Source organism: Leuresthes tenuis, unplaced genomic scaffold (genome assembly GCF_036924035.1).
Source record: "Leuresthes tenuis unplaced genomic scaffold, fLeuTen1.0.hap1 SCAF_17, whole genome shotgun sequence".
Classification (NCBI taxonomy): domain Eukaryota; kingdom Metazoa; phylum Chordata; class Actinopteri; order Atheriniformes; family Atherinopsidae; genus Leuresthes; species Leuresthes tenuis.
This window is the reverse complement of record NW_027325371.1, coordinates 23,012,742-23,037,346: the sequence shown is the minus strand read 5'-3', so window position 1 is coordinate 23,037,346 and position 24,605 is coordinate 23,012,742. Positions and strand designations below refer to the sequence as shown.

Here is a 24,605-nt window from a genome sequence, read left to right as displayed (position 1 = left end):
GTTATCTGAATTGGAAGCTCGGCTCTGCACTGTTGAAAACCACCCGATGGCGAGCCAGGCGCCTTTAGCCAGTGCGGAGCCACCTAGCATAGCTCGCTCTGTTAGTCGTCCCCGAGCAGATCCCGAGCAGCTGGGACTTAAGAGTGGCTGGGTGACTGTCAGGAAGAGGAGTCATAGTCCTAAAGTTATAGCCCTAAAGTCAAGCCTGTAGTTCACCATCAACCTGTCCACGTTTCAAATAGATTTTCCCCAGTCAGCGACACACTGAGGACAAAACCCTGGTAATTGGCAGCTCTATAGTCAGAAACGTGGCATTAGCGACACCAGCGACCATAGTCAAATGTATTCCAGGGGCCAGAGTGGGCGACATGGAATCCTATTTAAAACTGCTGGCTAAGGATAAGAGTAAATACGGTAAAATAGTTATTCACATCAGCGGTAATGACACCCGGTTACGCCAATCAGAGGTCACTAAAATTAATGTTGCATCGGTGTGTAATTTTGCCAAAACAATGTCGGACACCGCAGTTTTCTCTGGACCCCTGCCAAATCTGACCAGTGATGACATGTTTAGCCATATGTCCTCATTCTATCGCTGGTTGTCTAGATGGTGTCCAGCAAACAACGTGGGCTACATAGATAATTGGCAATCTTTCTGGAGAAAACCTGGTCTGATGAGGAGAGACGGCATCCATCCCACTTTGGAAGGAGCAGCTCTCATTTCTAGAAATATGGACGAATTCATCAGTCATCCAAAAACATGACAACCCAGGGTTGAGACCAGGATGCAGAGTTGTAGTCTTACACACTTCTCTGCGGCTTCCCACCTGATGCTTGCCCCCCCCCATCAAAAAACACAAAAGGAGCAAATCCTCTTGTGCAAAAAAAAATTTAAAACAAAAACTTTAACTGAACAAAAACATCTACAACAACAACTATTAAATGTGTTTTGCTGAATATTAGATCTCTCCCTTCAAAGTCTCTGTTAGTGAATGATTTGATCTGTGATCATCATATTGATATATTTTGTCTTACAGAAACCTGGCTGCAGTAGGAGGATCATGTTAGCATTAATGAATCAACTCCCTCTGACTATTTAAATGTTCACGTTCCTCCAACAGGCAGAGGAAGAGGAGTGGCAGCTATCTTCAGATCAGGGTTACTAATCAGTCCTAGACCCAAGATTAGTTTTAGCTCTTTTGAATCTCTGATTCTCAGTTTTTCCCAAAGTGGAAATCACAAAAACCTCTTGTGTTTGTTGTTGTGTATCGTCCACCTGGCCCTTATTCTGAGTTTCTGTCTGAATTCTCAGTTTTTATCCCAGTTAGTGCTGATATAGGTACAGCAAGAAGTACCTATAATGTGACACACACCACCTTGTGCTGCGGTGAACAAGTCCAGAGCCATTCTGTTCTGGAGAACCATCAGCTGTGTGGCTTGGAGTTCACGATTCTGGCCATTTTCTACCTGCAAAGAAAAGTTGACAAAAGACTGGAAGCGATAATTCAGAGTTTCAATATACAGTGCATGTTTTCCAATACCATCCCAAGGGAAAAGGGAATGTATAACTTTTGAGCCTGTGCTCCAAACCTTATGTTCGTATGGGACATCTGAGCCCCAGATAGGATTGTGTGGTTTGAAGATTGCGACACTTCTCTGTTGTCGCTTATGAAGGGAGGGCAGTTGGCCACGGTAGATCTTATAGGTGTGGTCGGTGACCCACACCGGTGCACAGACTCCCGTCCAGTTGATGGGCAACATCGGATATACATTATGTCCGCATAACCACCACCCGTTCTGGATGAGGTACGTCCCGTTCGATGGTGCGGACATGTTGGTTGGGGAGCCTTCTCCAGTTGCTGTGGCAATCCCGTCTTGGCACTCAGAAGTGATGTTTAGAGCTCCCATCCAGGCTCCTCCCTGTGGGCAGCCCTTGCTTTTGCACAGATGCGTCTCATTTCCTTGAGTGAAGCAAGTGAAGTTCTGCCCTTTGGGAATGTGGAGATATGCTACTTGTGGTGTGGGTTTTCCTTTGATTGTAATGTTCATGCTAGCCCAGAACAATGTACTGCATGTCCTGTTTTCTACTCCCCAATGGGAATCAGAGTCATTGATCACAATGTTACCATGTTGAAACCCAATACCTGCCATTGAGGCCATACATTTCGCTTCAGTTTCATTCATCCACTTGGCTGCAAGATGGGTCTGCGTAGAGGAAGGGGGAAGTTTGGAACACACATAACATCCCTCAGCTCCGTCAGGTTGTCCCACTGTGGATTTCACATACCTGTACCAGGTATTTGTGTCGAATGGATGTTTCGGGTCCCATGTCCAGTCCTTGTAGTCCACATCATGGGTCCATCTCTTTTCCCGGTTTGGTTTGGGATTACTTTGGACACCTAGGATGAATACAGACAATACACACGCTACAGCCGCAGCGCAGCTGAGTAACACCTTTTGTGTTCCCATTGCTGCTCAGTTATCAGAGATGCAGGTGCACCCTCGGCCTATCAGAGTGAGGATCAGTTGGTTTCTTCACTGACGTTGAGACACCTCACTCTAAACAATGAGGTCCCTTTGTAGTCAGGCTTCCCCACCACTCTGAAATTAGGGGTCCAACACTCTCTGTAACTTACAGTGGCTGAGGTGGATCCAGCTGGGCCTTTCAGCAATCTTCACTGCAGTGGGTGTGGTCAGGAGCACTTGGTATGGTCCTTCCCACCGTGGGCTGGCCCAGTTCTTCCTTTTGATGACTTTGATGTACACCCAGTCACCTGCTTTGATGGGACTGTCAACCTGTGGAAGAGAGGAATCAGAAGGCAGTAAATTTGCATAGGACACGTCTTTCTGGTTTAGTGTCCTGATCATATAATCTGCCAGAGTCTGTTCTTCCTCTGCTTTCTGTAAGTCTGATGAAAACACTGGTAACCTATATGGTCTCCCATGGACTATCTCAAACGGAGTTAATCCTTCTGATGTGGGAGTGATTCTCATATAGAGTTTCACCAGGTCCAAGCATTCTGGCCATGGACGGCCAGTAGTTTCCATGCACTTTTTCAATCTGCTTTTGATAGTGCCGTTTCTTCTTTCCACAAGGCCTGCACTTTGAGGGTGGTAGGCACAATGATTTTTCAAATCCATTCCCAAATGCTCTGCCATTTTCTGAACTACTTTATTCACAAAGTGTGGCCCATTGTCACTGTAAATGGTTTGTGGGATGCCGTGGGCTGGGATGATAGTTTTGCAAATAGCCTTAGCTACTGCTAGTGCATCAGCTAGCTTTGATGGAACTATCTCAACCCATTTGGAAAAAGCATCGACCATCACTAAACAATACTTGTGAGGTCCACTTTGTGTAAGTTCAATGAAGTCCATGTGCATTGTTTGAAACGGGTAAGAGGGTTTTGGAAAAGAGCCTCTTTTTGGTCTCATGTTTCCTTGGGGGTTATGCTTCACACACACAAGACATGCTTTACAAAAATTTTTTAAGTAGGAATTTAATCCGTACGTTGTAAAGTGTTGTTGTATGATAGCACTCATCCCTCCTGTTGACACATGGCAAGGCCCATGTGTCACAATTGCTGCTGCTTTGAAAAGAGATTTAGGCAGAACTGGTTTTTCATTCACTTGAAAAATCCCATCAGAGTTTTGTGTGGCACCTTTTGTGGCCCACATCTGTTTTTCTTGTACTGATGCATTTTGTTGCATATCTGTTAGTACAGTTTGGTCAATAAGTTGTTTATCATCGGTGTATGATAAAAATTTGTCATGTCCATGTTTTCCTGTAGCTGCTTCTTTTGCTACTTGGTCTGCAAATCTGTTGCCATTGGAGACTTCATCTTTGCCTGTAGTGTGTGCAGCACACTTGCACACTGCTAATTTGGCTGGCAACTGTATAGCTTGAAGGAGATCAGTCAGAAGGGAGGCATGTGTTACAGGTTTACCTGTAGATGTTGTCATGCCTCTGCGTTCCCATTGTTTTGCAAAATAAAACAAGGTTGAGAAAGCATATTGGCTGTCAGTGTAGATTGTTACCTCATGTCCTTCTGCTAATTTGCATGCTCTAGTCAGTGCAATTAGCTCAGCAGCTTGTGCTGACATTTGGCTAGGGAGTTTGGCTGCCTCTACCACTCTGGAGGGCAGTTGGACTATTGCATAGCCACTTCGATTGTTACCATGTGGGTCTTTGGAACACGACCCATCAACAAACCATTTTTCTCCTACAGTGAGAGGTGTATCACTGAGGTCTGGTCTTGGTAACTGCAAATGTTCTGTTGTTTCCAGACAGTTGTGTGGTGTACCATCTTCAGGTAATGGAATCAATGTTGCAGGGTTTAAGACAGTACATCTTTTCACCACCAGGTGGGGCTGAGACAGCAGTGTGGCTGTGTATGATAGATGTCTGGCTGGTGAAAGGAAATTCATTTTGCTTTGCAACAACAGCACGTCCACAGCATGTGGGACCAAAAGTTCCATTTTATGAAACAACACGACATCTGCTGATTGGGTGACTGCAAGAGCAGCTGCACAAACAGCTTGGACACACTCAGGTAAAGCTTGGGCCACTGGGTCCAACTTCTTTGAGTAGAAAGCTACAGGTTTCAATCTGCCACCATGGTTCTGCAACAACACTGAAGTCATGTAGCCATTTTTGCAGTCCACTGTCTGAACGAAGGTTTTACTGTAGTCTGGTAACACGAGAGTTGTGGTTTCCATCAAAGCTTGTTTTAAAACTACAAATGCTGTCTCAGTTTCAGGGGTCCACTTGATTTTATCAGACATTGTCATGGGGACACCGTAAATGAGATTCTGCAACTTGTGAGTTTTTTTCTGCATAATGTGGAATCCACGCTCTGCAGTAGTTGCAAAGTCCTAGGAAGGACATCATTTGTTTCTTTGTCTCTGGTTTAGGCACATCAGCTATAGTTTGTTTTCTAGCTGTTTGTATCTGCCTGCCTGCGGCTGACAGTGTGTGGCCCAAATAGTTCACCTCTTTTCTCACCCACTGGAGCTTATCTTTTGATACTTTGTTTCCAGTTCTGCAGAGGTGCTGCAACAGGGCAAGAGAGTCTTCTCTGCATGCTTCCTCTGTTTCTGATGCCACCAAAATGTCATCCACATACACAAGCAACTGGCTTCGCTCAGGCATGTGAAAATCTGCCAAACAGGCCATTATTGCTTGGGTAAAGATAGTGGGGCTGTCAGCAAACCCTTGTGGCAATCTGGTGTAGGTGTATCCTTGACCCTCATATGTGAATGCAAACCAGAACTGAGAGTCTGGGTGAATTGGGACTGAGAAAAAGGCGTTACTGAGGTCAACTACAGTAAAGAACTTTTTATCAGGCTTTAGAGAGTTCAACAATGTGTGTGGATCAGGTACATTTGGAGCTCTTGTTTCAACTGCTTCATTTACAGCACGTAGATCTTGAATCATACGCCAGTCTTTACCATTTGCTTTTTGCACTGGAAAGATTGGTGTATTACATGGGGAATCTGGGCATGGTCTGATTATTTCCCCTTTGTTAAGGTCTGTTACCACTGGTGAGATGCCCTTCACTGCCTCATGTTTCAGAGGGTATTGTTTTACTCTGGGCCTCCAGTCTGATCGAGGTTTAATTTGTACTGGAGGTATGGATGTTAAAAGTCCAACATCAGAAGGACCCTTTGACCACAGTTTTTCTGGGATCTCTGCCAATTCAGCTTCTTCTTTGGCAGTTAGAAAAACGTCAGTTTGTCTTGGGAGGGGGTGCACTTGTGCTTCGCACGTTGCTGCACCACCGAAAGGTTGTCTCCACATGTCACAGCTGGGACTGTAACTCCAGTTTCTGTCACTGCTCTCATAATCATTTGCAACTGCTGCCATTTTCGTTCTCATGCCAGCATCTGTCCAAGTTATGTTCTCAGGCTTGAACAGAGAGATATGAGGGGTAGCTGATAACCTGTAGCTGGATGCTCGATCCACAGGGAGGAGTACAGTCACAGCAGCAAATGACCTTCGGTCAGTGTACATGTGAAGCAATCCCACTACAACAGGAGACATTTTGCCAAATTCTTTGACGTATGTGTCATGGGGATCAGTCAAAACATTCATGGTGACATGTAATTGACTATGCGTCATTTCTGTCTCTGGATTTAGTAGTTGTTCACGTGCTTCTTGTAGCATTCTGCTAGGAAGGTGAGAATCAAACTTTGGGCTCAAATCATATGAACAATACACACTGTTGTCATCTGTGCAGGATGCATAAACGTCAACATCTCTGACTCTGCAAGCCTTCATGCCGTTTTTAATTGGGACGATGGCGATGCCCAGCCGGGTCATCAAGTCTCTTCCCAACAGGTTAACGGGGCATTTTGGTGAAATCACTACAGAGGCTGAGATAGTGAGTTTAGCTTCTTCATCTGCAACAGTCAAAGCTTTAGAAAAATACTCTTTGTGTGTTTGCCCATCTGCTGATTTAACCCAAATGCTATTTTGAGACCTGGGACATGTGTTTTAAGAACTGTTTTGCATGCACCACTGTCACATAGAAACTCTGTAGGTTTACCATTTATTTTCAACACTATATAGGGTTTCTCTTTGAGTGCATTCAAAACGTCCCAAGCTGCATGGACATCAACAACCATCTCATCTGTAGGATTAGAGGAGTCAGAGGTTTTCATGTCTAGTCAGGAGTTAGACCTTCCTCTGTCTCCTCTTCCTCCTTTGTGATCATCTTGTTTTTTCTTTGGACAATTTCTGGACCAATGTCCCTGTTCTCCACAGTTCCAGCATTCGTCAGAATTTCTATCAGATCCAGACTGGAAGGGCCTTTGGCCTCTTCCCCTCCCTCTGTTTTTGCCTCGACCGCCACCTCTCTGGCTGCCGCGGAAGAATACAGTGGAGCTGCTGGATTCCAAACCATCGGTGTAAAACACATCTGAATTTTTCTGAAAATTTGCCAACCATATATTTTTCATCACCTTCGGCACCTCTGGGGGAGGATTTACTGGTTTGATTACCCATTTTTTATTTTAACTTAATTTAGTACTCTGCGTATATTTTTATTAATATATGTCCTTAATACAGATTAAACTGACCTACTTCAACAAACTACTGGTTTGTGTTAACACCGTTAGGTTTCCACCAGTAATGCTGATTCAGTCAGTGTACTCTGTCATTCACACTCTCATTCACTCGTATTTACACAGCAGCAAGTATTTTGTACAGCACAAAGCACAAATTCTTTCCCTGCTACTCAGAAGCAAACCTTCGACAAGGAACTACTTCTGACAAAGAGCAGACTTCTGCAGCAGTCTCTCTCACTTGGGACTCAAGGCCACTGCGTACAGAGCCTCTGACCCTTTACTTTCTGGGACTCAAGGTTTTTAGCCTCTGACCCTGTACTCTTTGGGACTCAAGGCCTCTCTTCTTACAGAGCCTCTGACCCGTAACACAGCGTTTTTCACTTACTTGATCTTCTCTGTTGGTTCGTTTCACTCCGTCCGGATCCCGTCAATCCACCGTTGGCAGACGAAGTCGAACCTATGACGCTGGCCCAGCGAAGAATTTACCCCCCAGGACTTTCTTCCAGGTCCTGTTGACACTGGCCGTGCACGGATTCAGCGCGTCGTCCTCCGTCCGCCAGCGGTCAGGTATGTTGGGATCCGGGTCACGGCACCAAGTTGATGGGGTTTTTCGTTCTTACTAACGAAGTCCCACCTTAAACAGAAATAACCACACAAGAGATCAATATAAAGTTCAGCTTTTGCAAAAGGGGAGAGCCGTCGCTGCTTCAGCCACAGGTGTATGTGTCTAAGCAACCTACAACAATCTCCGACTCTCTCCTTGCAGCAGCCTGGTTTTATTCAAAGATTAGAAAAGGGGAAGAGTTTTACAAAACAAAAGGCTGCATAGAAATTTCAGAGCGTGTGACTCTGTCTAACATTTAGGTATGGAGACACATCTGTAACTTCAGAGTGTGAGACCTTGACGATAATCATTCAAAGAGATACATCTACAAACTAGTTTGAATCAGGCATTGTGCGTTGTAGTTTGAACTCAGTTAAACTCAGTTGACCTCCGGAAGGCTCTGTCCTGAAGCATCTCCCTTTGTTCATACTCACACACACATTTCATCATCACATGATTAGAACTAATGTAGTATAAGATCCATACATCACACATATGATTTTTATGGTATAGCATATAAGTGCAATTAAAGCACAGGAATATAATTGTAAAACAGGGTATATCATGAGATAACAATTAAAAACTCTAACAAGAACAGCTTATTATTCATCATTGATAGAAGAGAATAAGAATAATCCCAGGTTTCTTTTCAGCACTGTTGCCAGGCTGACAAAGAGTCCGAGCTCTGTTGAGCCATGTATTCCTTTAACTCTCAGCAGTGATGATTTCATGAGATTCTTTATCAATAAAATTGTTTCTATCAGAGAGAAGATTAATGGAATCCTTCCCACTATTATCACTGATGTATCATCAAGTAGAGCAGCTTTAGAAGTATCTTTAGAACCTGATTTGTATTTAGACGGCTTCTGCCCAGTTGATCTCTCTGAGCTAACAACAGCAATAGTCTCTTCTAAAACTTGTATTTTAGACCCAATCCCAACCAGACTTTTCAAGGAGGTTTTCCCCTTAATCAATACCTCCATATTGGATTTGATCAATCGGTCTTTGTTGACAGGATATGTACCTCAGACTTTTAAGGTTGCTGTAATTAAACTTTTACTTAAAAAACCTACTCTATATCCAATCTCCCTTTTTAGTCTAAAGTTCTTGAAAAAATAGTTGCAGTTCAACTTTGTGATCATTTACATAGAAATAATCTGTTTGAAGAGTTTCAGTCAGGATTCAGAGTGCATCATAGCACAGAAACAGCACTGGTGAAAGTTACCAATGATCTCCTCTTAGTCTCTGATAGCGGACTTGTTTCTGTGCTTGTCCTGTTGGATCTCAGTGCTGCATTTGATACGATCGATCACAGCATTCTGTTACAGAGACTTGAACATGTTGTTGGGATTAAAGGAACTGCATTAAGCTGGTTTAAGTCATCTTTGCTAGAAGACTTAAATGTGGCCTGGGTCAAATAATAGATGAAGAACAATCTGGTTTTACACACAAAAGGCTTATTAGCAATAATAAGTTTAATATTAGATATCATTGATTACATATTTTTTTATCTAATGATAGCTTTATTCTGTTTTTACAAAGCCTTAGACACCATTGAGCATAACTTTATTTTAAAATCCATTTTCTTTTTTAGTTTTGGGAATTAATTCATAAAATGAAATCTCATCACATCAGAGAATTTATTATTTCATGTGGCATTAAACAAGGCTGCCCTGTGTCTCTATTTCTGTTTCTGTTGGTTGCACAAAATGTCACCTTTTTTGGGAATTAAAGCTGTAGTTAAGGAGTTTAAAACCTGTCAACTCACTGATGAAACTGCAATTTTTTCAAGGGATCAAAATCAAATTGTAAATGCAGTGAATTGTATAAATGCATTTTGTGATGTATCACAGTTAAAGGGGAACTCCGGTATTTTTAAACCTAGACCTTATTTCTGGCATGAAATATGTTCATCTACTCACCGAGAACAGTTTGGTGAAAGTCGGCGTCCTTCGGAAGATATTTAGATAACTCGCAATCAATATAACGAAGTGAACGAGGCTTAGACGATGCAGCCTCTAACTAAGGCATTATCTGTCTTTATTTCACCAATACTTTAAGAAGAATGAATGAACGAACGTGTACTATAGCTCTGTTAGCTCATAGCTGCTGTTATGTGGCTACTTGCAGCTATAGGAGAGCTAACGGAGGAAATTCTACACAGGCACTCCACTGGGACGACTGTTGTACATTATCTGCCTGTGTAATATGGTTTTTACACCTATTGTTTACACCTATTGATTAAGAAAATGTGTTGGGAAAGAAAAGCCAATAAAGAAAAGATTGGATGGAAGCTAAAAGCTTGTTTTTATAGTGGACGCGTTGCTCATGGCGTGTGACGTCAAAATGACGAACGTAGCTAAAGAAAGCCAGACTGTATCGGGAAAGCCTCGCTTAGACTAACCCCGTCTCCCAATTAAGCCTCAAGTCGTTCAACTCAGACATTTCAGCTGCATCTAATCGAGGCTGATTCAAGCGAGGCTTACAAAGCCTGTAATTTTCGCTGCAGCTGAACAAAAATTCTGATGGAGCTGTATGATGAGTTTAAAAGTGTGATCACCAGAAAAGGTAATTAGCTGCGATCAATAGAGCGAGGGAAATGGCCGCAAACAAAGCCGACAGACTAAATGCGTAAGTTATACAAGTTTCATACAGCATGTTTATTTCACTGTCCTCATGTATTTATGCTCCTCTTTGGGTTATAATTTTTTACATAAAGCACGCTGAATTGTCTCTGTATGAGATGTACTGCACAGATGTACTGGCCCTGCTCAGTTCAATAATAACCCAATAATCAGCACTCATCATCATGCTTTGTGACTATATTATCGAGTGTGTGACCCACATATTAACTCTTCACTGTTACATCTCAACAGCAGCAATCTGAGCAGCCAGAAGAGAACCTGGCAGGAGGTGACAGTAAAGTACAGGAACAGATTTCAGAGTAGCCTTTGAAGAAATGTGTTGAGCTGTAAATATGTTGCACTGTAGCTACCAAAAAAAAGACTGAGGCCTCTGCCACCGATGGGGGTCCTCCACCCGAAGATCTCACACCAGCAGAGGAACTTGCTCGAACCAAGAGTGTGCATTGAAGCACACTATCTCATAGCAAACAAAAGCTAACACAACACACTTAAAGCTGCGGTTGGTAAGTTGGAGAAGAGAGCAGACTTAGCTTGAAAATTCGCTGCTGCCATGACAACGGGCAAAGATACTCAGCTGAGCGACTTGGGTGGCAACACCCATTCCGAAATACCGCCATTCCGACATCCCGCCATTCCGAAGTCCCACCATTCCGACATCCCACCATTCCGACATCCAAACGTCCCACCATTCCGACAAGGCTTTCAGTATAAGGAAATGTGCGTTACTCAACAGGCGAGTCCCTTCTTTCGGTTCATGCAATTTATATGTTTAACACATGTTTACAGACAAGCGTTATTAAAAACACAAAGTCTCGGCAACTGGAGGAGGAGAAGCAGACCACGGTGGTTTTCAATCACACACTCCAATGCCACTTGTTTCAACTTCCAAAAATTTAATCCAGGAAAAAAAGGCTTACAAATATGGACCGAAACGGCTCCATAACACGCACAAGAATTCAAAAGAAACGAAAGTTAACTAAAAGAAAGCAAATAAACAAGCATGAAGTGGTCAACATTGGTTTTACGCATGCCTATGTGCGTATGGCACATGCGTTTTCGGGCTCTCCCACGTTGGTTTGTGGATGAAAGCTATATGTTCAGCTGTAATGTCATGTAAAAACAATCTCTACATGACATTTACTCCCAGGTGTGACCAGTTAGGTCCTTAAGATATCAACAGGCTGTATAAAGCCTTGCGCAACGGCTGTGTGTTTGTGCCAAATGCGCAAAGCCCATCCACGCTTCCCAAAATTCGAGCGAGTACTCATAAATCACGTGAATAACATGAATAAATGTTTTTACTGCATTTTGTTGTGTTTTATACGTTCTATGCTGTCATTTCTCTCCTCTCCTATTGGCAAGGCAAGGCAGAGTGCTCGCAACTGTGTCCTGTGCAGTAGCCGTGATATCTGTAATTGCAATTATTACTTTTGCATATGATGACAGCGAGCAAAAGAAGCATGGGCTCCGTGGAGAGCTCCGCTCCAGCTGGCTGCTGTGACAGCTCACTGAAACTATATTTCTGCTTAATCAGTTTCAGTCTCGCCAGAGTTACATTAATATCTGTATTTTTATATTTGACATTTCAGGGGATTTTGATAATAGATTATTAAAGTTTGTTTGCGAGGCTGATATGCCGGCGCAAATACGCGCGCCGGCATATCAGCCTTCATTAGTGTAAAATGTTTTGGGTAAAACATAGGCTATTAAAAGGAACTGTTGGAATGGCGGTATGTTAAAAAAAAAAAAACATACCGCCATTCCGACCATAGGAGGAAAAAAGTGTCGGAATGGCGGGACGTTTAATAAAAAATTAAGTGTCACCATTCCGACAATTGGAGGCCAATGTCGGAATGGCGAGATGTCGGAATGGCAGCATGTAACCGAGCGACTTGAAGAGGCAAAGTGGCTTATGCAACATGGATGGATGACGCTACACATACGAGGATAAACACCAAACTGCCTGGTCATAAAGGTATTTTCTACTGTTTTCTAACTAAATGACAACCAGTAACATTAGTTTTAGCATCAGAAAAAAGGGGTGGCAACACCCATTCCGACATCCCGCTATTCCGACATCCCACCATTCCGACATCCCACCATTCCGACATCCCGCTATTACGACATCCCACCATTCCGACATCCCGCTATTCCGACATCCCACCATTCCGACATCCCACCATTCCGACATCCCACCATTCCGACATGCAAACGTCCCACCATTCCGACATCCCGCTATTCCGACGTTCAAATGTCCCACCATTCCGACAAGGCTTTCCGTATAAGGAAATGTGCGTTACTCAACAGGTGAGTCCCTTCTTTCGGTTCATGCAATTTATATGTTTAACACATGTTTACAGACAAGCGTTATTAAAAACACAAAGTCTCGGCAACTGGAGCAGACCACGGTGGTTTTCAATCACACACTCCAATGCCACTTGTTTCAACTTCCGAAAATTTAATCCAGGAAAAAAAGGCTTACAAATATGGACCGAAACGGCTCCATAACACGCACAAGAATCCAAAAGAAACGAAAGTTAACTAAAAGAATACAAATAAACAGCATGAAGTGGTCAAAATTGGTTTTACGCATGCCTATATGCGTCTGGCACATGCGTCTTCGGGCTCTCCCACGTTGGTTTGTGGATGAAAGCTATATGTTCAGCTGTAATGTCATGTAAAAACAATCCCTACATGACATTTACTCCCAGGTGTGACCAGTTAGGTCCTTAAGATATCAACAGGCTGTATAAAGCCTTGCGCAACAGCTGTGTGTTTGTGCCAAATGCGCAAAGCTCATCCACGCTTCCCAAAATTCGAGCGAGTACTCATAAATCACGTGAATAACATGAATAAACGTTTTTGCTGCATTTTGTTGTGTTTTATACGTTCTATGCTGTCATTTCTCTCTTCTCCTATTGGCAAGGCAAGGCAGAGTGCTCGCAACTGTGTCCTGTGCAGTAGCCGTGATATCTGTAATTGCAATTATTACTTTTGCATATGATGACAGCGAGCAAAAGACGCATGGGCTCTGTGGAGAGCTCCGCTCCAGCTGGCTGCTGTGACAGGTCACTGACACTGTATTTCTGCTTAATCAGTTTCAGTCTCACCAGAGTTACATTAATATCTGTATTTTTATATTTGAAATTCAGGGGATTTTGATAATAGATTATTAAAGTTTGTTTGTGGGACTGTGGCCTCTGTATGTGCAGAGTTTGTGCGCCAAACTTTAGGGCGTATTTGCGCCGGCATATCATTAGTGCAAAATGTTTTGGAATGTTTAGGCTATTAAAAGGAACTGTCGGAATGGCAGTATGTTTTAAAAAAAAAAACATACCGCCATGCCGACCATAGGAGGAAAAAAGTGTCGGAATGACGGGACGTTTGATAAAAAATTAAGTGTCGCCATTCCGACAATTGGAGACCCATGTCGGAATGGCAGCATGTAACCGACAGGGACATTACACACTTCAGTATGTTTTAATGTGTACTCATGTGTAAGTGACAGAGAGCAAATGTGACTTTAATATGACCAGGGCCTTGATGCTCTCATGTGTTAAAAATATCACATGCAGATACTCAAAACATTAGAATGAGATTCAGCTTCAGGGAAATGCTGAGGCAAGTCCACTGGAAGACAACCAGCATTTTTTTTAAATATCCAAGCACCCTGTATCATAGCTACATGTGTGATGTTTTTAACAAATCAATACGTTTGCAAATCGGTCCAAAATTCAGCAAATAATTATACTTTCAGACTGAGGAGTATCTCTGTCCTTCGTAAATTCACCGTTGATGTCAGGAGCATTCTGCTGGTCCTCTTGAGGTTCTGCATCAATCTGCATGGGCTCCACAGACCCCTGAAGAAAAACACCAGAAACACAGATTAACCTCTTTTGTGTTCCACTGATACAGAAAACAAGAAATATCCCCAAGGGTAGTCTAAGAAATAACATATACAATACCTACTGAACAAAAATGTAAACCCCAGTTTAAACAAAAAGACCAAGTCAGGACACATTCCTGAGTTCTTAGCTAAGATGCAGGTTTACACCGTTGCCTCTGCTAGCCCTGTACGACGATGGCGACATAAGTCTATGATCGGCAACCATACTGGGCCCTTTAGTGTGACTAACACTCCAGATCAGAAGGGGGCAGCAAAACACAGTTAGGGTGGATAACAAGCACCATCAAAGAAGAACATCCTCCGGGTGGTCAGACTCAATCCGCTTCACGTAACGACGGATGTCATATCTTAACTTTTATTTTTCCTCTAACCGATATTAACGCAGAAGCAAGACAAACACCCTGAAATGCCTTTGCCTGTGCAGGTGTTTAATTTCCAGGTAAGCCTGAATTACAACTGTTTATTTCACTATTTCATTTGCGATCAGCGCTGTTAACTGAAAACTGAGTAACGTTAAGCAAGGTGTTCGAAAATTACGTGAAGATAGACATTTTGACTCCAACGTCCAAGCTAAAAACACAGTGTAAGATCAAGCGTGCATTATTCCATGTCATTATAAGCATGCAAGTAGAATGAAGACTTAATAATTTTTTTTAGGTACTGTCCAGCGATTTCACAGTGAAAGAAAGCAAAGTGAAGGAAACGATACAATTGCTGTTTGTTGCATTGAATAATGCCGAAATGAGAATGAGCCTTAAAATGTCTTGAAATGCCTTAAATTATTGTATTTTTGCTGCCAATCGAGCTCTTTTCGGTTGGACGCTTTGGTGCATTTGGGCAGGGAAGGCAGGGAAGGCTAACTGGAGGCCTCCACTTGCTAACAACATGAGCACTACGTGTGTAATGCTAAGCAGTAACAGGGACGAAGCATTAAATGATGATAGAAGTTTATTTTTATTGAGACAGGAAGTGTGGTCGATTCTTAGAACAGTGAAAAACTAATTGTCTGTTTTTTAAAAAAAATCATTGTAGTTTAACTGAAGCTGGAGTTAATTTAACTACATGTTGTTAACAGATCACCCGTTAGCTTATTAGCATTAGCATATATATATATATATGAAATGACTTCATATTCTAAAAATTGTTCTTCAGGATATTTTTTTTTTGTTTTGTTGTACTTAAAAGTTCAGATTTAACCAGTCAACTTTTCTCTCTTGACTGACCCTGACAGTGTAGCTAAACCTGCAGCTTAGCTAAGAACTCAGGAATGTGTCCTGACTTGGTCGTTTTGTTTAAACTGGGGTTTACATTTTTGTTCAGTAGGTGTTGTATATGTTATTTCTTAGACTACCCTTGGGGATATTTCTTGTTTTCTGTATCAGTGGAACACAAAAGAGGTTAATCTGTGTTTCTGGTGTTTTTCTTCAGGGGTCTGTGGAGCCCATGCAGATTGATGCAGACCCTCAAGAGGACCAGCAGAATGCTCCTGACATCAACTATATAGTGGAGAACCCAACACTGGTAATGACCTTGCATGTTGCTCTCCTTTATCGTAATACTAATCTTAATTGTGGCAAGGAGGGCCTGAAGTTTGGTGTGGGATTGCGGGTATCACACATAATTTCACAAAATCCCACATACAATTTATAATAAGAGAAAACCCTGCACACATTTACAGTGATGTCATTTATCTCTTGTAAGTTTGTAAGTTATGTTATTCTGGCAGCAGTTCATACACTGCTCAAAAGAATAAAGGGAACATTAAAATAATTTACTTATTATTCGTTACATAGTGGAGTGCGTTAAGAACAAAATAACATAAAAATGACCCATGTAAATCAAAATTATTATCCCATGGAGGTCTGGATTTGGAATCATACTCAAAATATAAGTGGAAAACCCCATTACAGTCTGATCAAACTTGATTCAATGAGGCTCAGTAGTGTGTGTGGCCTCCACGTCCCTGTATGACCTCCCTAAAACACCTGGACATGCTCCTGATGAGGCGGTGGATGTTCTACTGAGGGATCTCCTCCCAGACCTGGATTAAAGCATCACTCAACTCCTGGACCGTCTGTGGTATAACGTGGCGTTGATGGATGGAGCGAGACATGATGTCCCGGATGTGCTCGATTGGATTCAGGTCTGGGGAACGGGCAGGACAGTCCATAGCATCGATGTCTTCATCGTGCAGGAACTGCTGACACACCTCAGCCACGTGAGGCTTAGCATTGTCATGCATCAGAAGGAACCCAGGGCCCACTGCACCAGCATATGCTCTCACAGTGGGCCTGAGGATCTCATCCCGGTAGCTAATGGCAGTCAGGGCAGCAGAACGTTCTCCACGGCGTCTCCAGACTCTGTCACATCTGTCACAAGTGCTCAGTGTGAACCTGCTCTCATCCGTGAAGAGCACAGGGCGCCAACGGCCAATCTGCCAATCCTGGTGTTCTCTGGCAAATGCCAGTCGCCCTGCACGGTGTTGGGCTGTAAGCACAAGCTTACCTCATACCACCCTCTAAAGCCCAGTTTCCACAGAGGACGTAACAGCCACGTAATGGCTGTGTAACAGCTGCACCACGGTCACTGGTGCTGATCGCTGCCATTCTAGTCCATGAGAGTGCACCCACTGGGCGCGCTGTGTAACGTCTCAGAAGAGTCTCAGCAGCGGCTCTCGCTATCTTTAACGGGACCGTTGCTGAACCGCATCAAGCACAGAGTAGATTGCACCAGCACAGGAAATCCGACACAGAATCAACAACATAAACTTTCACCCCCTTTCAAAATAAAACTACAATTAGAACAATATAGAAACTGACTCACACTTATGAAAGAAGCAGAAAAGTAAAGGATAGATGGTCAGACCAACAGGTTCTTCCACATTGGAGAAGCAAAGTAAGCTCTTTGTTGTTGTTGTTTCCTTTATACACACAGTTTATCGCGGGATCTCGCGGTCTCGCATATGTTCAGGATTATTGCGTGATCTTGCATGAATATGGCTGGCTGACAAGCCAGCGCTCCGCTGCCATTACGCGCCCGGTGGGGATTGACGCCGGGTGGAGGACGGAGCAAAACCGTGGTGCAGCCGTTATGCGGCACTGACATCCCTGGTGGAAATCCCCAGACAGAGTTTCACACAGTTTGAGCAGAAACATGCATATTAGTGGCCTGCTGGAGCTCCTTTTGCAGGGCTCTGGCAGAGCTCCTCCTGTTCCTCCTTGCACAAAGGAGGCGGTAGCGGTCCTGCTCATGGGTTGTTACCCTCCTACGGCCCCCTCTACATCTCCTGTTGTACTGTTGTAGGGATGCACCGATTGGATATCTGTCCCGATATTGACAAAATGTATGGATTGGTTATCGGAAAGTACAGCCGATCAATGGGGCCGATCCATACCCTCCTCCTGGATTTCTTCCTTGCCTCTCCTAAGAGTGTGTTTACCCTAAGTACTCCCCCTGCTGGGCCCCAGCTACTATTGCTTCTTCTAATCCAAATCCACTGACTGGACCTTACTGCCTCATCTGACATTCCTTCACTATTTTCCTCACACTCTGTCCACTTACACCTTTCTACAACAAATCTTCACGTGTTACACTTTGCAACAAATCCTCTACATCCTACTTGCACTGGACGTATCCTAACTTTACATCCTCGCTGCTCTGCTTTTGCCCCCAACTCTGCATACCCAAGCCTTTTCCTATCATATGCTTCTACTATTAAGTCCTCCCAAGGAACAGTCAGCTCTATGAAATAGATTCTCGTTCTACTCCTAGATCACAAGAGTATATCAAGCCTTAGATTTGTAGAGTCTATTTCCTGGGGAACAATAAGCTTTCTTCCTAAATATACCTGTATCTCCCAATCACAAGCATCCTCTAATCTGCCTTGCCACCTTATTAATTTTCTCCCCCTCTTGAACAAACTGAATTGCCACTTTCTTTCGCCTTAGACCCTCCTAAATTTACCTGCCTTCGTTTATCTTCAATACCTGCAGCTAAGTTTCTTGATACTTGGCTATGTTGCCACGTATACCGGCCTTGTGACAGATTAACCTTACAACCTGACAAAATGTGCCTTAGAGTTGCAGTACCTGAACATACCAAACACAGCGGGTCTCCATTTTTCCAGAGTTTTAGGTTCTGGGGAGTTGGCAATACAGCATATGTTGCCCCTATCAAAAATGCAATACTCATTTCCTCCATACTCCACAGCTCTTTCCAACTAAACTTTTTCTTCTCTACACCTTTCCAATTCAACCACTGTCCCTGCTTAGCCCGAGCCACTGCCTTTGTACCCCTTAACATTTCCTCCTGTCTACGAACCTGCTCAACAACTACCTTTCTCTTCTCCTTAGGACCTACTCTATTCCACACTGATTTCCACAACGCCAAGCCCTAAGCCTCCCCAGCCTATTTGAACATTACCCACAATCTCTTTATGTCTCATAGTTGCTTCTGCCTCCTGAGGTGCCATTCTTGGATTCCATTTCCTCCCCTTGGTTGGGTTTGGAACCACCTTACAAACTACCACATCTTTACTCCCAGCTAACAGGAGCTTTGTCATAACTTTAGTACAGGTGTGCCCAACCTTTTTTGACCCAAGATCTACTTTTCAGGTAGGCAACCAATCCAGTGTCAACATCGCAAACCCACACACATCGTTTCCAGCCTGCAGTAACTAACCTCGCAACAGTTTTTCTTGTTGTCCCACAACGACTAGACGGACATCACAAACCCTCCCTCTCTCAAACACACTCACACACACATCCGCGGTCTCCCTCACACACACACACACACACACACACACACACACACAAATCTGCCTGATGAGCAATAGCCATAACTGACCTTAATATGGACTAAACGGAGATCTACCCGATTTGAATCTGGTTTATTTTTCTAAGTTTGGAAAAAGGAAGTCACTTCCTACTCTAATAGGACACCTGGCACTGGGAATGGGAGGCTAGCTTCTCGTAGTCAGCAATGTCGTTGAAAGGCGTAGGCAGGCTGCAAGGTGGTCATCAGTCATTGTTGATCTGTACTTGGACTTGCACAAATAAGTTGATCCAAAAAGAGTTGTCAGGTTCAATGTACATCTTCTGAGATTGGGATACTTCTTCTCCACCAGTAGTTCCAGAACACATGATGCTCTCCAGGTTGAGCGGATTTTGATCTGGCTTTGATCTCAATGTCATTTTGCAATGTCAGAATCTCATCCTCAAGAGTGGAGCTTTCAAGGTCAAAAAGTGGTTTAACTTTTGCGGCAATGTCATCAACATCAATTCTTGCACCAAATGGATAACACATATAGTTGGTTAAAGGCTCAATGTGAGCTTGTATGTGAGGGAAGTGCGCAGGTTACCATGCTGCAGCCTTCTTGACATCAGCTGTAGCTTGCTTTTAAATGTGTTCATGTTCTCGTCATGTTCATAACGTCTTTATCCTTACCCTGCAGCTCTAAATTCAATTCATTGAGCTTGCCAGTGAGATCAGTGAGGAAAGATGTATCTAAAAGCCACCGGTGGTCGTCTAGCTTTGTATGATTATCCACATGTTTTGAAAGCTTCAGGAAGCTGTTCCTTGATTTCAAGCAACAGCTCCGTAAATCTGGCCAAAAATCTACCTCTGCTTAACTACTTAACATCCGTGTGAAGCAGCAGGTCTGTGTGCTCAGCATCACTCTCCTCCAAGTGAGCATGGAAAAGCCTTCTTGCAGACCCCTGGCCCGAACTGAACACACAATCTTCATTGCAATATCCATCACTTCTTTCATATTTAAAGTATTTCCACACAACGCTTGCTGGTGAATTATACAATGATAATTCAGGATATCCGGGAAAGATTCACTTTCTTTGCACAGTGCAATGAACCCACTAGTGCGGCCCAACATAGCAGGCGCCCCATCAGTTGTGACGGAGATCAGCTTGAAGAGCGGCAGTTTTGTCTTGCTAACAAATCCCATGAAAGCATTGAAAATATCCTCACCTCTGGTGTGTCTGTTTAATGGCAAAATGGTGATTAGCTCTTCCTTGGCGCTCATGTCTTCAAAAACCATCCTGATGAAAACCATATCAGTCAACTTGTCAAATTGGAGGGAAAAGCAATAATATGTCAATATCCTTCCTCAGTTGCTCCTCCACATCCACAGCCATTCCCTCACATCGCCTTGTAGTAGTATTGCGGGAGAGTTGCACTTCTTTAATTGCCTTCACAATCTCTATTTTATTTTTAAAGTTGTCAAAAAGGATATGCGCTGCCTCGAGAAAGGCTTCCTTCGCAATTTTGCCGTCTTTGAATGGCTTCTTGTGTTTAGCAAGGACGTGACTGACACAATAGGAAGCAATAGTTGCGGCATTACCCTGGGTCTTCGGTTTGGTGAAGATTGACTGCCATGCTGCAAGCTGTGCTTTCAAATCCTGCACTTTTCGGGCGCGTAAATCCATCTCGTAGCTCTCGTGTACTGTTTTAAAATGCCGCTCCAGATTCCCTTTCTTTGCAATTGCCACCATTGCATTGCAGATCAAACAAAATTTTGAATGAGAATAAACAAAAAATTAATCTTTCGTCCATTCTGGGTGAAAATGGTAGGTCTTGGCTCGTTTCCCCTCAGCTATGCTAATGTTTAGGAGTGCATTACCGCTCTGATCACTAGCTGTTAGCTCAGGGCTCTCAAATTTTGAATGTAGGCAAGAGTGAGACATACTCCCACCCCCCCAATGGGTCGCAGGAATGGAGTTCTTTTATTAATAATATTATTAGATGGATCGACAGACGACTTCTTAGTGTTGTTGTTATTAATAACTTCTCTGCTCAAACTCATGGGAGACATGCTTGTTTCCCTGCTGTTTCCATAGCGATAGCGGCATGCCAGAGAAATTTATATTATTTCTTTTCAGTGTGATAATAATTTTTTTTTATTTTGTCCTCACGGTCGAGTTGCGATCAGTCCACGGTCCAGTTGATCATTTAAACTCCTCTACTAGACTAGATACTGGAAGCTGGAGTATGCCTTTCCCATACAGTGCCACAGTACTTAAGCATCTAGGAACACCTAGCCACTTCCTAATGTAAAAGCTAACTAATCTTTCCATTTTTCTCTGCAACAGATAATAGAATATCATACACAGACTGTGGCCACATCAACCGAGGAAACAATCCAAATTGCAGACACCACAGCTTAAACTTTCCTGGAAACCCTGATTAATCTATTCTATTCAGTCCCTCTGCAACATCTTTCCGAAACTGCCCTGCCTGCTCTCCATCATTCATGTCGGCCTGGTACCACCTACCTAAACTCTTTAATGACTTTCCCCTAATTTTCTTCATCTATTACAAACTTTCTATCACTTAATTTCCCTCTGTTTATTGAGATACCTCTAGACTTAGGTTTGATTTTCAAAGCAGCCCACTATAGATTTTTATTAAGTCTCAAGTATTCTCCTCATACGTCATTCTCGTCACCAACGTCATATCATCCATGTAGACCCTGACTGGTGTAAGGCGCATGCCATCCTGACGTCTCTCCACCTACAACCCGCTTGGAAGCTCTAATAATTATCTCCATCGCCATTGTAAATGCTAATGGAGAAATCGTACATGCTGCCATAATGCCTATTTCTAGCCTCTGCCAACCTGTTGTGAAACCTTTTGTACTTAGGTACAGTCTAATATCCTGGAAAATGTGCTCTTACTAAGTTAACAACAACTATAGGCACTCTAAAATATTCAAACACTTTCCAGGCTGTGTGGCACTGAACCAAATGCATTTGCTAGATCCATTTGCTCATTTTTCTCTCTCTTGGCTGTCTGAATCTGATGCCAAATCATGCTAGTGTGCTCTAAACACCCTGTGAAACCTGGTATTCCTGCCTTTAGCACAGTAGTATTTATTAAGCTATTCCTTTCTAAATAAATTACTAATCTCTGTGCAACTACACTAAAGAAAATTTTCCCCACTACAGTTAGGAGGGAGATCATCCGGAACTGACTCGGGTCCGAGGACTCTTTCTCCTTGGGAATAAGAGCGCCTCCTGCCTTACGCCATGCTCTAGGAATAAGCTATTTCTCCCAAACTATTCTTAATTGCCTCCACAAAAACTTTAGGATATCATTTGCACTCTTATAAACCCAGTAGGGGACTCCATTTGACCCTGGGACCGACGAAGCTTTTGCATGCCTGACTACCTCCTCAAACTCTTTCCACCTAGGTGGTCTAACATCCCTCTTATGAGCTAGCTACTCCTAATGGTGGCATGTCAGGTGGAAGGCCTACTACTCTACACTGCTCAAGATCTGACTATGTATGTCTTAGATACTTTTCCACCTCTGACTTTGTTGCCTTAAGCTGCCCTCCCTTTTCCTAGTTAAACAACCCTGTAATAAACCCTCTTTTTCCTAAGATATTCAGCCCTTCTTTGTATTGCTAGCCTGCTTCTCAATTCTTCCTGCAAAATATTAATTCCCTCCCTCTCTTCCTCTTCTCTAGCCTATTGCTTGCATTTCCTGCTAACCAACCTAATATTATTGACAAATCTCTATTGACTGCCTCCCATTCTTTGTTGCTATTTGCCCTAGGCCACTTAACTCTAGCTTTCTGCTCCATATTTCTATCACTAACTGGCCTGTTCACCTCATTATCAACTGCATCCCTTCTTAGAACCTCCTCCACCTCTGTAGCTGTGTTATTGATTTCTTTCGGGCGGTGGTGTTAAATAGCAGCGGGGCCATTCACACTTGGCAGGTCATTATGGTCATGTGTGACACCCAACCACTGGTTCAGATATGTGAAATTTTATAAATATTATACAGGTGACACAGAAGGAAATGATCAAAGTAAAAGACAAATGACAGAATGGCTGTTCTGTTGAAAAGAAACCCTTTTGAATAAAAAAAATGATTCAACTGCTGCAGTGACCAATGTGAGCCCCCTGTGTCACTACAGTGTGATCCCTTTGATCACGATGTTAAGGCAGAACTCTCAGCTGCACACACTGCTGACTCTGTCCCACTGTTTGCCTTCCTGTCTTTCTGATCTTCTGCATTTTAATGTATATTTTTGTGATGTCGTCAATGTTGTCATCACTTTCAATGCATTTGGCTTTCATTTGAGCCTGTTGACGCCACTACCCAGAATGCACCATAAACAGTAATACTAATAGTATGTAATATGATAATATAGTATCATAAAAATAATATAGTTTTGATGATGACGACTGAATGTGTCTGTCCATTTTTTTAGGACCTGGAGCAGTATGCAACCAGCTACAGTGGATTAATGCGCATTGAGAGGCTTCAGTTCATTGCTGAGCATTGCCCTCAGCTCCGAGTGGAAGCTCTGAAGATGGCTCTCACGTTCGTCCAGAGGACCTTTAATGTTGACGCTTATGAAGAGATCCACCGCAAACTCACAGAAGCCACACGGTATCACAGTTGGCATTTTAAAATTTTAAACTGTGACTTTTGTGCTTACTGGTTTCACTGGGCATAGTGACCCATATTATGGGCCATTCATAGATTATATTTACTGTGCAGAAATGACTGTCCATATTAATCATCATTGAAGTGATCAAGTTCTGTTTTACATGTTGGTGGTTAGAATTGTTTAATCTTTAAAATGTATGAAATATATCTTTTTGGCGTCACAACAAAAATTGATTCACTGCAGTGGGTTATAAACTGAGCCAACCTCTCACAGCAACATTTTTTATTATTTGCAATGCAGATGAATCAACCCAATGAAATGCTTTAGTTCATAAAACACCATTACATTAATACTTCTGACACAAACCGCTTAATTAAACGTTGCCTTCCGCCAGGTTGACATAGTGGTATTGTCGCCACCCTTGGTACAGAAGATCATGGGCGTGCCTTCAGTAACCTCAGAATTAATACGAGCAAGACACATAGAACTAGTGTCATGCTGGCTCAGACGTTGCCCAAATTAACAAGGTCTGCTTTGGGGGTTTTGGGGGACGAGGGCATACTTGATGGTAAGTGGGCTACTGGAACGAAACGTGGAATGTAGTGGACAATTTCACATTGCTGGAATGCTACTATTCCAGTAGTCTTAGAGAGAGAATATATTATATTCAGACGATGTGGGACCTATGGATACTACAAAAGCTAACAATAGCTTCAAAAGCTAACATTTTAGTATAAAATTATCTAAGGAATAACGTCTGACCTAATGTTCGGACACAGAATCTCCTATCAACTAGAGATCAATGACGTAAAACAAAGAAGGTGCTGCAAGGGGGAACCAGGATGACAGGTTGGGGGGAAACCTCATCATCATCATCATCCCCGACCAAGAATTGTTACTAAGTTGATACCACCTTAACACAAGGGCACCTGACCTGAGATGGAAGATGATGAATAACCTGGATAC

At 43.0% G+C, this 24,605-nt stretch overlaps 3 protein-coding genes across 3 annotated transcripts in view; 2 read left to right on the top strand and 1 right to left on the bottom strand.

Moving 5' to 3' along the window:
• bcl2l12 (BCL2 like 12) overlaps nt 1-24,605 on the top strand; it is a 138,371-nt gene that overhangs the window by 64,876 nt on the left and 48,890 nt on the right. The window lies entirely within an intron of this gene.
• The window catches only part of cln3 (CLN3 lysosomal/endosomal transmembrane protein, battenin), a 313,824-nt gene that overhangs the window by 276,606 nt on the left and 12,613 nt on the right, over nt 1-24,605 (bottom strand). The window lies entirely within an intron of this gene.
• The window catches only part of gps1 (G protein pathway suppressor 1), a 57,469-nt gene continuing 47,383 nt past the window's right edge, over nt 14,520-24,605 (top strand). Inside the window, exons 1-3 of the mRNA XM_072369722.1 lie at nt 14,520-14,660; nt 15,650-15,742; nt 23,457-23,638. Coding sequence (XP_072225823.1) covers nt 14,628-14,660; nt 15,650-15,742; nt 23,457-23,638 — 308 coding nt within the window. The 5' untranslated portion in view covers nt 14,520-14,627. The remainder of the gene's footprint in view (nt 14,661-15,649; nt 15,743-23,456; nt 23,639-24,605) is intronic.